Raw genomic sequence first — 13734 nt, 5'->3', positions numbered from 1 at the left:
GACCCAGGCTCCTAGAGGAGGACATTAGAGTTCCCACAAGACTCCAGCTCTCCCATCCTGTACAACGCAAGCCAAACTTCCAGAAGCATCATGACCTACGGATCAGGATTCGGCGGCCGCGCCTTCAGCTGCTTCTCAGCCTGCGGGACCCGCCCCAGCCGCTGCAGCATCACGGCCGCCCCCTACCGCGGCATCTCCTGCTACCGCGGCCTCACCGGGGGCTTTGGCAGCCGCAGCCTCTGCGAGGGCTTCCGCACCGGCTCCTGCGGCCGCAGCTTCGGGTACCGCTCTGGCGGCGTGTGCGGCCCCAGCCCGCCCTGCATCACCACCGTGTCGGTCAATGAGAGCCTCCTCGCGCCCCTCAACCTGGAGATCGACCCCAATGTGCAGTGTGTGAAGCACGAGGAGAAGGAGCAGATCAAGTGTCTCAACAACAGGTTCGCTGCCTTCATCGACAAGGTGGGTGTCCTTGATCGCACCCTTCCTGAACCCTCCCTTCCTGGGCAGGCACTGAAGGGGTAGTCGGGGGGCAGGAGAGATGTGGCCCAGGTGAGCCCCGAGTCTGATGGAGGAGACGGACACATATCCAGGGCACAGAAAGATCAGAGAGATGAGTCTAGAGCAGGGGCTCCTGATGAGGCAATTGTTATTATACACAACCTCTGTCCAGACAGGCAGGGTCCCCACAGACAGACAAGGACAGGTTGGGAACCGCATGTCGGAGGAAGAAGGCCATACATGCAAACAAGACACAAGAAATGCACATAAGATATAGGAAGAGGACCACAGGTCAGCCTTGGGGTGGGTGTCCTTGATCACACCTTTCCTGACCCCACCCATGCTCAATTCAGGCTGGGCACTGATGGGGGAGTCAGAGGCAAAAAGACCTCTACTTGGCTCCTGACCACATGCCACCTAGGCTCAGCACGTCAGGATAACTCAGTTCACCTGAGCAGGGACTGGTCGTTCCCAGCCCCTTGCTCTAACCCCTAACTTGGAAAATCCAAACATAAATCCCAATCCCAAAATCCAGAAGTTGCCTTGTCTTCCACAGCGCCCTGTGTAATCTCTGCTGAGCTCCTGGTTTGGGAGTTTACCTTAAAGCAATCAGCGCCCTCCCCCATCCCCACATGCCCCAAGTAGGCTTTGGGGCAGTGGGAGCCATCTGACCCGTCCTCCCACCCCAAATGGCAGGTGCGCTTCCTGGAGCAGCAGAACAAGCTGCTGGAGACCAAGTGGCAGTTCTACCAGAACCGCCAGTGCTGCGAGAGCAACCTGGAGCCCCTGTTCCAGGCCTACATCCAGACGCTGAGGAGGGAGGCTGAGTGCGTGGAGGCCGACAGCGGGAGGCTGGCCTCGGAGCTCAGCCACATGCAGGAGGTGCTGGAGGGCTACAAGCAGAAGTGAGTGCGGTCAGGGATGATGTTGGGCACAGGGATGGACTTGAGTTAAAGCCTACTGGATGAGACTGGAGAAGACTTTCCAAGAAGGGCCAGTGCCCTTGCAGGGCAGGTGGGCGCTGGGCAGCAGGATCTTCACATCAGGCAGTCATCGATCAGATGCCTAAGAGTAGGGCCGTGATTCCCCAGGAGGTCTCTCTCTGCTCCTTCAGCCTTCACTTCCTGGAGACTGATCACCCAGCAGCTGTGCCCTGCGGTCTGTGGGGAGGGGGCTTCTGCAGTCTCCCAAGCCATCTCCTCCCGGCCTCTCAGGCTCCCACCTGTAGCACCTGGACGTGATATGAGTCCCAGTGTCACTCAGGGCTGCCAGGTCCTGGGGCTGCTGGTGTCCCACCGTCTAGGGTGCAGAGTGCTGAGGGCCTCTGGGACTCATGGGCCCTCCCACAGCTGAGCTAGGATGGACACCCAGGAGAGCGGAGGCTGCAGTGCCCCACATGTGCTGCTGTCCACTCCTAGCATGGGGCTGGTGTTGAGTCCTTATTCTCCAGACAGGACCTCAGAGCAGCTTTGGGAACAGGGCTGTGAGGTCCCAGAAGAGTGGCCCCCTGGACCCCTCAATGCAAAGTAGAGAGAGAATCACAAACACATCCCAAATCCAACCACAGCGGACCCCAGCAGGGCTGCCAGGGGGCGGACTGTGTTGGCAGGTCCCTAACATTGCCTCCTTCACTGGTATGAAGTGGAGGGGGTTCTGGGGAGACCTGCCCTGCCATGACCTCCCTTTCTGCCCTCTTCTGCCTCAGGTACGAGGCGGAAGTCGCTCTGAGAGTGACAGCGGAGAACGAGTTTGTGGCTCTGAAGAAGGTGAGTCACGTGGGATCGGGAAGCAGAGACACGAGGGATCTCAGAATGACAGACTCTTGCTGGGGAGACCCATGGTCTCAACCTCAGTGCGGGGTGCAGCGACCTCGCCAAGTCAGAATGGGAAATTCCCAGAGATTAGGTCATGAAAGGCCCATGTAGGGCTCTGAGAAGGGCACTAACCTTGGAGTATCCACCAGCACCCTGCCCTGAAGCAGCGGGATGGCTGAGTTGAGCTCTGGACGTTCTGTGCTGCTCCAGAGGTGGTGGTATGTGGCTGGGGTCCCATGGAGGCATGGCAGCTCCAGTCTCGGGGTTGAGGGACGGTGTCCTGTCTAGTGCTGCAGGAAGTCTGATTAGGAAGAGGGGCACAGTCTCAGGATCTCGGGGAGGATGGAGCAGAGCCAGGAGAGGCCAGGTGGAGTCTTGGAGGACTGCTGGGGGACAGGGAAGTGTCAAGGTGGCTGAGTGAGGGAGCCAGTCTGGCAGGCTTCCTGGTACAGGGGAGGGTAAGAAGGAGAGCTGGGAGGTAAGAGGTCTCAGGTAGGAGGAGTGAAAGGCTGGTGACCCATCTCCAAGGCACGAGGCGTTTGTTCTTAGAAGGGGAGGAGGTTGTGAGGTGCCTCTGGGGAAGGGCAGAGGGTACGGAGATGGCATGGGAACAGTAGCACTGGGAATCCTTTCCCCCTCACCTCCATGTAATGGGTGAAGGGAGAGAGGAGTGTGGGGTGGTGATCACCAGAGGTCCTCTGAACTCAAAGATTCCCCACCTTCCCAGGATGTGGACTGCGCCTACCTCTGCAAGTCAGACCTGGAGGCCAACTCAGAGGCCCTGATTCAGGAGATCGACTTCCTGCGGCGACTGTATGAGGAGGTGAGGGGCTGTGGTCCAGGCAGAAAACCAGCAGCTGGCCTGGAAGAGAGGGCGTTGGTCTGGGATCAGAGTGGGACAGGGATTGGGGCAGGAGCTGCAGTCCGTGAGTCTGTCAGAGAGGGCGGGGGCTAGAGACCAAGGAGGGCTGAGAAGGTTGGGTACACACTGTGGTGAGGGAGGGGATGGTATAAACCACACGCATCCTCCCACCCCACCATCTGCAGGAGATCCGAGTTCTCCACACTCACATCTCAGACGCCTCGGTCATCATCAAGATGGACAACAGCCGGGACCTGAATATGGACAGCATTGTGGCCGAGATCAAGGCGAACTATGACGACATTGCCGGCCGCAGTCGGGCCGAGGCTGAGAGCTGGTACCGCAGCAACGTGAGTGTCTCAGGGCACCTGCCTCCTAGACATGGTGGGAGGGATGGGTGGTATATATTAACAAGGCTTCTTTTGCCTGGGGACTCTGATTCCTAGAGGTGGTGAAAGAAGTGCAGACCCCTCTCAGGTTATAGTAGCAGGACGTGGCTGCCACGTATGGTTGCACAGGCTGAGTACTGTACAATCTGCAAATCATCTGTGGTGTCCTGAGTGGGTGGGATGTCCCATCCTGAGTTTCATGAGCCTCTCTGCTTCCCTCCAGTGTGAGGAGATGAAGGCCACGGTGCTCCGGCATGGGGAGACCCTGCGCCGTGCCAAGGAGGAGATCAACGAGCTGAACCGCGTGATCCAGAGGCTGACGGCCGAGGTCAAGAATGCCAAGTGCCAGGTAGGGGTCGTTTGAGGCCCACCCAGGGTGCCACAGGCAGTGTGTGCACCCAACTGGATCTCACCATTCATTCTCCAGCCCATCTGCATGACCTGAGTCCCAGGTTGTGGTCACTTAAGGAAACCCAGGTGATGAAGAGGAGAGACCTGTTCCTGGGGTGATCCCAGCTGGCCAGGAGAGACTGGATGTGTCCATGAAGTGGACACAGAGACCCAGGGACCATAACTCACCTTGTTCTCTTCTGGGCCTTTAGAACTCCAAGTTGGAGGCCACTGTGACCCAGGCGGAGCAGCAGGGCAAGGTGGCCCTTAATGATGCCCGCTGCAAGCTGGCCGGGCTGGAGGAGGCCCTGCAGAAGGCCAAGCGGGACATGGCCTGCCTGCTCAAGGAGTACCAGGAGGTGATGAACTCCAAGCTGGGCCTGGACATCGAGATCGCCACCTACAGGCGCCTGCTGGAGGGCGAGGAGCACAGGTGGGGCCCATCCCAGCCTGGCCCTGAGCTGCCCATTCCCACCCTTTCCACAAGCACACCCTTGATCCTGGCCGAGCAATGGCCAGGGATCTGGGACAAACCTATCATTTATCACTTTGGGGTGGGGGGCGGTTTGTGAGGACTATTACTTTTGACCCTCTGCCCCCTCCTTCCTGACCACTTGTGAACCCCACCCCAGGAATTTGTAGAGCTCTGTCGGCAACTCTGGCTCAGTCGCTAATGTTGCTTTTTTCCTCTTCCCTCTCAGACTGTGTGAAGGCGTTGGGGCCGTGAATGTCTGTGAGTAACCTAGGCCCTGTGTGGATGAATTTACTCTCTTCCTGTAAGGGATGGAAGGAGGAGTTCCACTGGACCTAAATATAAGAGTGGGCTGGCATCACAGGAGGAGGGATTTGGGTTAGACAAGAAGCAAGGACCACTTCGTTGGGACTAGAGTTGTTAAGTAAAGATGCTTGGAGAGGTGCATCGTCGGGGATGCGGGAGACTTGGCCCCCCAGAATTTTGACTAAGCCTTTGGGGTTCGCAGGTGTCAGCAGCTCCCGGGGCGGGGTCGTCTGCGGGGACCTCTGCGTGTCCGGCTCCCGGCCGGTGACTGGCAGCGTCTGCAGCGTCCCCTGCAGCGGGAACCTGGCGGTGAGCACCGGCCTGTGTGGGCCCTACGGCCCCTGCAGCTCCGTCACGTCTTGCGGCGTGGGCTCCCGCGCCAGCAGCTGCCGCAAATGTTAAGCGCCCCAACTCAGGCCCGCGCCGGGCAACCCTTCCGCGCAGCCCGGCAGGGCCCGCCTTGCCTGGCCCCGCCCCGCCCACCTCTGGGCGGAGCAAGCCCTAGGCTACTTCGCTGGCTCTTTGAAAGGTCCCTCCCACTCCTAACATCTCAAGCCTGTGTGTGATCCCCTCTTCCCGGGCTCTGCCGCCCACGCTGGGAAAGGCTACCCTAGAAAGAAGTCTCTTTGGCCACCACAGGAAGGGGACTCCGGGGCAGGGGGGACCAGGATTAGGACCTGGGCTGCTATGGGGCCAATAGCCAACGCTCCCACTCTGTCCCAGCATCACCCCTTCCTTCTCTGCCGTGTTCCTCTCCTTGATCTGTGCTTCCAATAAATCAATATAGCCAACGCTGGGCCTTGTCTGCACTTCTGCTATCTTCCTCAGGGGTCGAGGTTTGGGAGGGTCCCCAAAGTCACATGGAGCAGAAAAGCCCTAGATCTGGGGTCTCCACTACAGTCTTTTGTCTCTGGGCTCACAGCACTCTCAGATTTAGCCGAGGATTGTGCTGCGCCGCTCCATCCTGTAATTTTATCCATACCACCTTCACAGTATCTCTTGCAGAGCTCAGGGACCCGCGGTAGCCAGGGCAAGGTCCCACCCTGAGTTCAGTGGCACAGCTGGGGTTTGAACCCCGTGAGCATGTTTAGTGCTCATTTCACTAAACCACAGCTGCCTCCCAGAGAACATATCTGTGCACATCTGTAAACCTATGGGTAGATGCACCAGTCACTCAAAGCTTAAGGAAACATCACTCCTGTTTGGTGGGGAAGACTCAAGCCTGAGTAACTTACAAGAATTCTTTAAGGGGTGAATACATGAAGATGACTTAAACTTTCAAAAAGCCTTTGACATGGCTGTCTTTTTTTAATGGAGTCCTTTTGGGGTTTGGAGACCTTCCATAGCTGATAAATTGCCTCAAAGCTAGAAAACAGCACGTGGCAAGAAGATGATGTGGTGTAGAGGTGAGCACACAGACCCTGGAGCCAAACTGCATGGGTCCAAAACTGAACTCTGTTCCTAGCTGAGTGACTTCGGGCCATTTACTTACCCTCTCTGTGCCTCCGTTTCTATATGTCTAAAGTGAAAATGAGAAAAAGAGCATTTTTCTTTTACCTCCTAGGCTTGTTGGGAGGATTAAGGAATTTCGTATATATAAAATACTTAGTGCCTACCACGAAATAATCACAATATGCATTTATCATCAGTAGTATTCTTTTGCAGAATACAAAGTAGAAATCCCTCCTGGGATCAGGGCCATGGGCAGCCTCTCATTACACTTATATGATCAGAGATCGCAAGCACAGAAAGAAAACCCCACGTCTTCCAGGCCATCAAGCTCCTTCACGCAGGAAACCATCCCCGCCACACTGATGAAGATATTACAAGTGCTGGTGGGAGTGGAGAGATGGCCCCTCAGCTTCACTATAGGCCAAGGCAAGTCCCTGAACATACATCTGTACAGCAGAGTGAATCTCTAAACTTCCAGTGCCGGGCCCAGGAAACTATAGCAGAAATGGAAGTGCCCATCCCCACCTCTAAGTGTGATAGAAATAAATTGATAATATTGAGAGATCAGAAGTGAGCGGTCTGAAAAGACACTGGCTCTTTTAAAAGATAGGATTAATTCCAGGTCTCCTGGCAACCAATGTGTCCCCTCCACCCTCCAATGGAATTCTGAGGACAGAGCCCTCAGAGAGTTCCAGAATATGCAACTGTTCTAACCAGCCCTCTGTGCTGTGACACCACACAGCTCAGAAGCAGGCCTTGTCTGGAGTCCAGACCGTGTGAAGACCTAGTTGTCCTAAATAGTCAATGCCCTTCCACCATCACCACCCAGCTGCCCCCAATCCCACCCCTCACCTGGCTCTTGGTGCTGTTCACCTCCACTGTCGGCCACTGGATGGCCTAGTTAAGCCTGTTCAGCTCCTCCTTGCTGTGGCGCAAGCTCTGCTGTGTTTCTGCACCGTTATCTTTATCTCCTCACATTGTGGAGTCGGGGCAGCCAAGCATGGGAGAGGATCAGGGAGATGAGGAGAGCAGCAAGGGTACTCGACTGAGGCCAGGAAGACCGAGCATTTAACTCCTCTGGGCCTCCATCTCTCCATCTGTAAGATGGGGATGATCATCTTTCCTAACCCCAAAGGTTGCTGAGAGAATGAAATGCACTTGGCTGGCACAGTGGTGGGTGAGCCACCAGGCCTGGAGATGCCAAAGGTAGCGTGAACTCAGCCACAAAGGGCAACAACGCAGGGCGGCAGTCTGTTGAGTCTTTGAACTGAGATCACACAGGGTTGATCCCAGGAATAAGGGTAGTTAACTCTAGGAGATCAATTATCTTCCTTCGCTACATAGGATCATCGAAATGAATACAAAAGGCATTTAATAAAACTCAACAATAATTTCTAATTCTAAAAATACTTTTTAAAGGCTAAGAATATGAGGAAACTTCCCTAACTTGATGAAGGCTATTAATCAGTGACAGGAGATCCAGATTCCAGCTCCTTCCCCAAACCCAAGGCCACTCTGGGACAACACTACTGGACTACAAGGGACAAAATCAGTGGGCCTTTTCCCTTCCCGCATCCTGTCTGCACACGCCAACACACAACCAGCCGGGCACAGGGACCGACGCTTTCACGATGCCTCCACCACCTCACTGGGGCTCATGACCACCTGTAAAGTAGGCCACGTAGATGTTACTCTCTCCATTACCTTTCCTTGGCAAAAGCTGCTGCTCATCCACTGTGCAAGGCAGAGGGACCCAGAGGGACGTGAGTGACCCTGCCGGTCAATGGCTAAGCCAGGCTTCATCTTAAGTCCATGCATGTTGCTCTATACCCTGAGGGACAGATAAAGTCACACACACCCTTCAACCCAGAGAATAGGAACTGTTCACGCCAGCCCACTGCAAATTTCCTTCCAAGGCAGATGGGGTGGGGGGGGGAATGGATATAAAGAGACCGCAAAACTCCATCTCCCACCAATCTCTGCCCTATTCCTACTGCCTACACTTTCCTGCTCTCATTCCCAAAAGAAAAAGACACAGCAGACAAGCTTGTGCCTGGCTGGGTCCAACAGATCTGGAGTCCAAGACGTCTCATCCTGTGTGAGCTAATGAGCCGTGTGGACAAGTCTCACCATGATGAACAGAGCTGTCACCTCCTCCAAGCCTTCCCTGGGCACTGAACCTCAGCTCTAGCCCAAAGAGCTTCCAGAATGCTCACCTCTCCTTCCTGGGGGCTTTGTGAGCTCATCTTGTTACAACTGCAGAGTTCTGACGGGGGTGTGGAAGCAGCCATCCTGTGAACCCAGATGGGAACGTGGTGGTCTCTGGGCTGGAAAGGGACTTGAAGGAAAGGGGTGGAGGGGGAGGGGGAGGGGGAAGGAAAGGTGCTTCAAGTGGGGGAAACGTGTGGAGCTGAGGACTTCAGGCTTATGGAGTGGGCGATGGGAGCCACAGAAGGTGCTTGAGCAGGCCAGCAGCATGGTGTATGATGCAATTTGGAAGGCCTGTCTGGCAGCAGCGTGGAAGACAGATAGGAGGCAGAGAGACTGAGGCTGGGGATTCCATTTCCACGACTAGGTAAGAAATCTGGGGTAAGACAAGACTCTAAACTGAAGGAGTAACAGGGATCAGAGAACACAAGTTGATCAGCATTTTCTTTTGTTTTATAAATTTCTCATACGTGCAAGAGTATATACAACATACGTTTAATGATTTAAATAGCAACAGTAATAAAAACAAATCCTTGTGTACCCAGCAGTACCTTCAGAGCCCCCTGTGGGACCCTTCCTGAGCACAGCATCCTCCCCCTCTGACCCCATCCAATCTCCAAGGTAACCACTATCTTGGGTTTTTGTGTTAAGCACTCCTTTGATTTTCTTTATTGTTGCATCATATGAGTATGAATCCCTAAGCAATTGTTTAGTTTTGCCTGCCTTTAAGCTTTCTATAAATAGAATTACATGTTCGCTCCTATGACTTGCTTTTCCCCCCTCAACATTCTATTTGTGAGATCCATCCATTTTGATGCATGTAGCTTTCTTTATTTTTCAGTGCTGTAGAGTATTCCAGTGTATAATTATTCTCCATTCTCCTAGGGGTATACATACGTGTGCTTTTTTTTTTTTTGGTTATAACAAACAATGCTGCCCCGAACTTTGGGGTACATACTTGCTGGTGTACTTTGGCAAGAGGTTCTTCAGGGTATTGGCTGTCAAACTTTTTTTTATAACCACAACTCAAAATAAGGAATATATTTTATAGGGCTTCCCTGGTGGCACAGTGGTTGAGAGTCCGCCTGCCGATGCAGGGGACACGGGTTCGTGCCCTGGTCCGGGAAGATCCCACATGCCGCGGAGCGGCTGGGCCCGTGAGCCATGGCCGCTGAGCCTGCGCGTCCGGAGCCTGTGCTCTGCAACGGGAAAGGCCACAACAGTGAGAGGCCTGCATACCGCAAAAAAAAAAAAAAAAAACAGCCATTTACACCAGATCCTAAGTTTCACAATAGTGCAAGCTGTGCATTCTAGAGCGATCATCCTAGTGGGTACCAGAGGAAATGCCTGGAAACCTCAGGACCCCCTCCCTTACCCAGACCTGCTTCTGACCCCTTGAACTGAGTAAAGGACTTCATCAATACCATGACACCAGGCACTGGAATGAACAGCTAAAGAGGGCCCAGGGAGTGTGCCCAGCCTGATGGGGTGCCCCTCCCTGGTGGGGAGAGCTCTGTGCTGTCTCCCCAGTGAGACTCCTGTGCCACCCTCTCCCTTTAGGTTATGGACTGCGGCTACCTGCAAAAGTCAGACCTGGAGGCCAATGCAGAGGCCCTGACCCAGGAGATCAACTTCCTGCAGCAGCTGTTTAAAGAGGTGAGGGGCCACAGAGCAGTGGGGCAGCAAGGAGGATGGTATTTGGACATTGGAAAGGACTTTCCACCACTTGGCTTCTGAAACCCCTGGTGAGGGGAGCACAGGGCAGAGTCGAGGGACCCGAGGCAGGTTTACTGTCAGAAGATGAAAAAGTATAGCTTCTTGTCTTATCTGCCAAACCCAAACAAGCTGTTGCCCTGGCTACTGTGGTGATAATTATCACAAATTGTATATTCACACATCAGGCACAAATTGTAAGTTGCTGCCTGATTTCAGAGGCCCTGACTGAAATCAGGCAGTAAGCCTCCGAGCTGGGCTCCTCTCAGCCTTGGGACGTTGGTCCTGAGGAGCACTGAGAGGTTCCAGGGTCGAAGGGGAGATGTCACCTTTGTACTGGGGCTTCAGACAGTGAGGCTGTGGAAGAAGCAAGGGCAGGGGACAGGGAAGCACCATGAGAAAGAGGGCTTCGGGGAGTGGGACTATGGTCCAGGAAGCTCTTACCACTCCCCCACTTCCCCGCAGGAGCTCCAGGTCCTCCACGCCCACATCTCAGGCACCTCAGTCATCGTCAAGATGGACAACAGCCGGGACCTGAACATGGACTGCATTGTCGCCGAGATCAAGGCTCAGTAGGATGACATGGCCAGCTGCAGCCGGGCCGAGGCTGAGTCCTGGTACCGCAGCAAGGTGAGTGGTCCAGTGCCCCCTTCCCAGAACAGGGATGCTAAAAGCTGAAAGTATTAGCAGGAGGGATGCTAAAAGGGCTTTGGCCTTTGTCTAGGTGGGATGGGTAAGGGAAGGGCAGGCAGCTCTCAGGATGGGGTGGCCGATGCGCAAACCGTGGGGCTCAATGTGATGGCATATCCTGTGTCCCATGAGCATCTGTGCTTTCCCCCAATGCGAGGAGATCAAGGCCACGGTGATCCAGCCTGGGGAGACCCTGTGCCGCACCAAGGAGGAGATCAACGAGCAGGGAGATTTAAGTCAGACACCTTGCCAAAGTGTGGGGGAAGAAGCAACGTCAAACTTCAGGCAAGTCTTCTCCACGGAGAACGCTCTCCGTCCCCGCTGAATGGGGGGGCGCAGGGGGGGGGCTATGGAGGGGAACGGAATGACCAGGGCTCTCATGGTCCCAGGGGCAGAATGGGGCAGAGGAAATAGCACCAGTCTGAGAGGCAGGAAACCTGGGCTCTCCAACCAGCCCTGCCACTAGCTCACCATGTGATTTGGGGGAAGCCATTTCACCTCTCTGGCCCATTGCTCTAGATCACTGACCACACACTTAGATGACCCCAGATGTTAGTAAGTGAGTGAAGCAGGCTGTACTGAAGGCACTAGGGTGTGGTGAACTGGAAAACAAAACAAACGGGCAGAGCTGATCAGATCCAACTGAGGCAGGCCCTACAGAAATGCAGGTACAGTGTGGCCGGATTCTCTGGCTTTTCAAGAGAAGCCAGGAATTTGGATTTTTACATTAAATTTCAAAAATTAAGGACACTGTGCCAACATTCCCCAAGAGCACTAATTTGCAACCCCTGACCTAACAAACGAGTAAGGCCCCTTCTTCCTCTGATAGTCAATGGTCAGTGGATACCTGGTCTCTGACCCTAAATCCAGAAGAAGGAGCCTTAATAACCCTCCCCTGTCCCCCAGAACTCCAAGCTGGAGGCTGCCATGCCCGAGGCAGAGCAGCAGGGCGAGGCGGCCCTTAATGATGCCCGCTGCAAGCTGGCCGGGCTGGAGGAGGCCCTGCAGAAGGCCGAGCGGGACATGGCCTGCCTGCTCAAGGAGTACCAGGAGGTGATGAACTCCAAACTGGGCCTGGACATCGAGATCGCCACCTACAGGCGCCTGCTGGAGGGCGAGGGGCAGGGGTGAGGACCACATCTGTGGGGATGATGTCTCTTCATCCTCCAAGCTGTGCTTAGAGCTAGGAGCATGTTTGCATATTATTTGCATCTAATTTTCATCATGATTACTTGGAGGAGGGAATTTGCAAGTTCTGCTCCCCCCAACTAATTTTTGACTCTTTTCTCTCCCCACAAGGTTGTTTAAGGGCATTGGTGCTGTAAATGTCTGTAAGTTATCTATACTGTGGGTTCTGAAATAAGAGCTTGGGGCTCCTGGTGGTCCGTCTTTTTCTTAAAGGGCCAAATAGTAAATATTTTAGGCTTGCGGGTCGCGCAGTCTCTGCTCAACTGCTTAGCTTGTTGTAATGTGAAAGCAGACACAGCCATAGCAATACTTCAGGAATAGGTGTGGCTGGCTTCCAATAAAGTTTTATTTACAAAGACAGGAGGCGGGGGCCGGGGGGTGGGGACGGGGGGCACAGTTTAAGACCCTGAAAGGAAGGAGGGGGATGTGGCAGTGAATGATTATGATAACTTAAATAGCTATTTCAGCCTATAGGGAGGGCCTGGGCTGACAGTTTATCGGGGATGCTTGAGGTTAGACTACTGGAAGAAGTGCTCAGGTGTGAGGTTGTTTGAGGGGGAAGGGGGAATAGAAATAGAGGGAAGGAGCTCTGAGGAAGAGAAGAGGGGGTGGGGGGACTCTGGCCCTTAGGCAGGAGCCGCTGGTGACGACCTTGCGAGGCGATTCAGCCCCGTTCTCTCCCTTCCCCGGCCCCCTGCAGGTGTCAGCAGCTCCCGGGGCGGGGTCGTCTGCAGGGACCTCTGTGTGTCCGGCTCCCGGCCGGCGACGGGCAGCGTCTGCAGCACCCGCTGCAGCGGGAACCTGGGGGTGAGCACCGGTGTGCTCGCCCTGCGGCCAAAGCGGTGGCGGCAGCCACCTGGTGTGGTTTGCTTGGCGGCTTCTGCTTCGTAAATACACCGCTCTGCGAGCCAGCCGTCCCTGCCTCCGGCGGCGGGTCCCAGAGCTCGGAGAGCCCCTGGGCTTGCGTTGGAAGGGCTGCAGGAACCAGCCGGCCTGACCTGCCCAATTGCTGCCTCCTCCTGCATCTCTCTCCCCGCTTGTCTCTTCACTTCCTCCAGGGAGGGAGAGCTCCTCGCCCGCAGCTCTGGCAGCTCCCCTCCATCCCCAAGAGTCTGAATGACTGGTTTCCCCCAGCCCTGGGCAGAGTCAACCCTGACTGTAGCCGCTATGGAGGCTTGGACGCCTGTGGCTTCTAACGGACAGATTGGTCCCAGGGCCCCTCCAGTGTGGACCTGCTGCTGCTTCCCCTGCCTCCTAAACCCTCCCACAGTGACTGAGGTTGCGTCTCCCAGGGCACAACTTTATGCCCCGCCTGACTCCCTCTCTCTCCCAGGAAGGACTGATTTGCCAGTTGGTTGGTCCACCCCAAACCCAGGCCTAGGGCAGCTAAACGTGTGGTCTTCTCACCACTGAGGAATGTTCTCGGACAGCACAGGGCATTGGCTGGGGGAGGGAGTGGGTGCAAACGGCTCTCCCACGCCCTCAGCAGGAGAGGACTCCAGTGCCCACTTCCTGGCAGAGCCAGAACTTCCAGGGGCTTCTGGGCTTCTTCAGGAGAGGAGCTGGAATCAGGCCCAGCCCTGGGAGAGGTCAAGGCCTCACTCTGGATAAGAGTCAAGTTCCATAGAGCAGCACCCCCATGTCACCAAAGTGCTGTCCCAGTTATCAGGGCAGACCCTGCGGTCTCTCAAGCCCTCCCCTCCCTACCGCCTTCCCCGCCCAGCCTAATGAAGACAGGATACCAGGTGCTGG

The 13734-nt window shown here is 55.2% G+C and overlaps 1 protein-coding gene and 1 pseudogene across 1 annotated transcript; both read left to right on the top strand.

Annotated features, from left to right (window-relative positions):
* Positions 1-5479, top strand: LOC132433698 (keratin, type II cuticular Hb1). The gene is made up of 9 exons (XM_060024812.1): positions 1-459; positions 1195-1403; positions 2204-2264; positions 3040-3135; positions 3360-3524; positions 3787-3912; positions 4166-4386; positions 4655-4686; positions 4934-5479. The coding sequence occupies exons 1-9, from the start codon at positions 91-93 to the stop codon at positions 5131-5133; spliced, it is 1479 nt and encodes a 492-aa protein (XP_059880795.1). The 5' UTR covers positions 1-90; the 3' UTR covers positions 5134-5479.
* Positions 5480-7380: 1901 nt separating this feature from the next.
* Positions 7381-12979, top strand: LOC132434296 (keratin, type II microfibrillar, component 7C-like; annotated as a pseudogene).
* The last annotated feature ends 755 nt before the right edge of the window (positions 12980-13734 follow it).

Source organism: Delphinus delphis, chromosome 11 (genome assembly GCF_949987515.2).
Source record: "Delphinus delphis chromosome 11, mDelDel1.2, whole genome shotgun sequence".
NCBI classification, from domain to species: Eukaryota; Metazoa; Chordata; class Mammalia; order Artiodactyla; family Delphinidae; genus Delphinus; species Delphinus delphis.
The sequence above is the reverse complement of the archived record's forward strand: the minus strand, read 5'-3'. Positions and strand labels throughout refer to the sequence as shown.

Coding starts and splice junctions, on each gene's coding strand:
- LOC132433698 (XM_060024812.1), top strand. CDS start 91: ATGACCTACGGATCAGGATTCGGCGGCCGCGCCTTCAGCTGCTTCTCA. Junction 460..1,194: donor TCGCTGCCTTCATCGACAAG/GTGGGTGTCCTT, acceptor CCCAAATGGCAG/GTGCGCTTCCTGGAGCAGCA. Junction 1,404..2,203: donor CTGGAGGGCTACAAGCAGAA/GTGAGTGCGGTC, acceptor CTTCTGCCTCAG/GTACGAGGCGGAAGTCGCTC.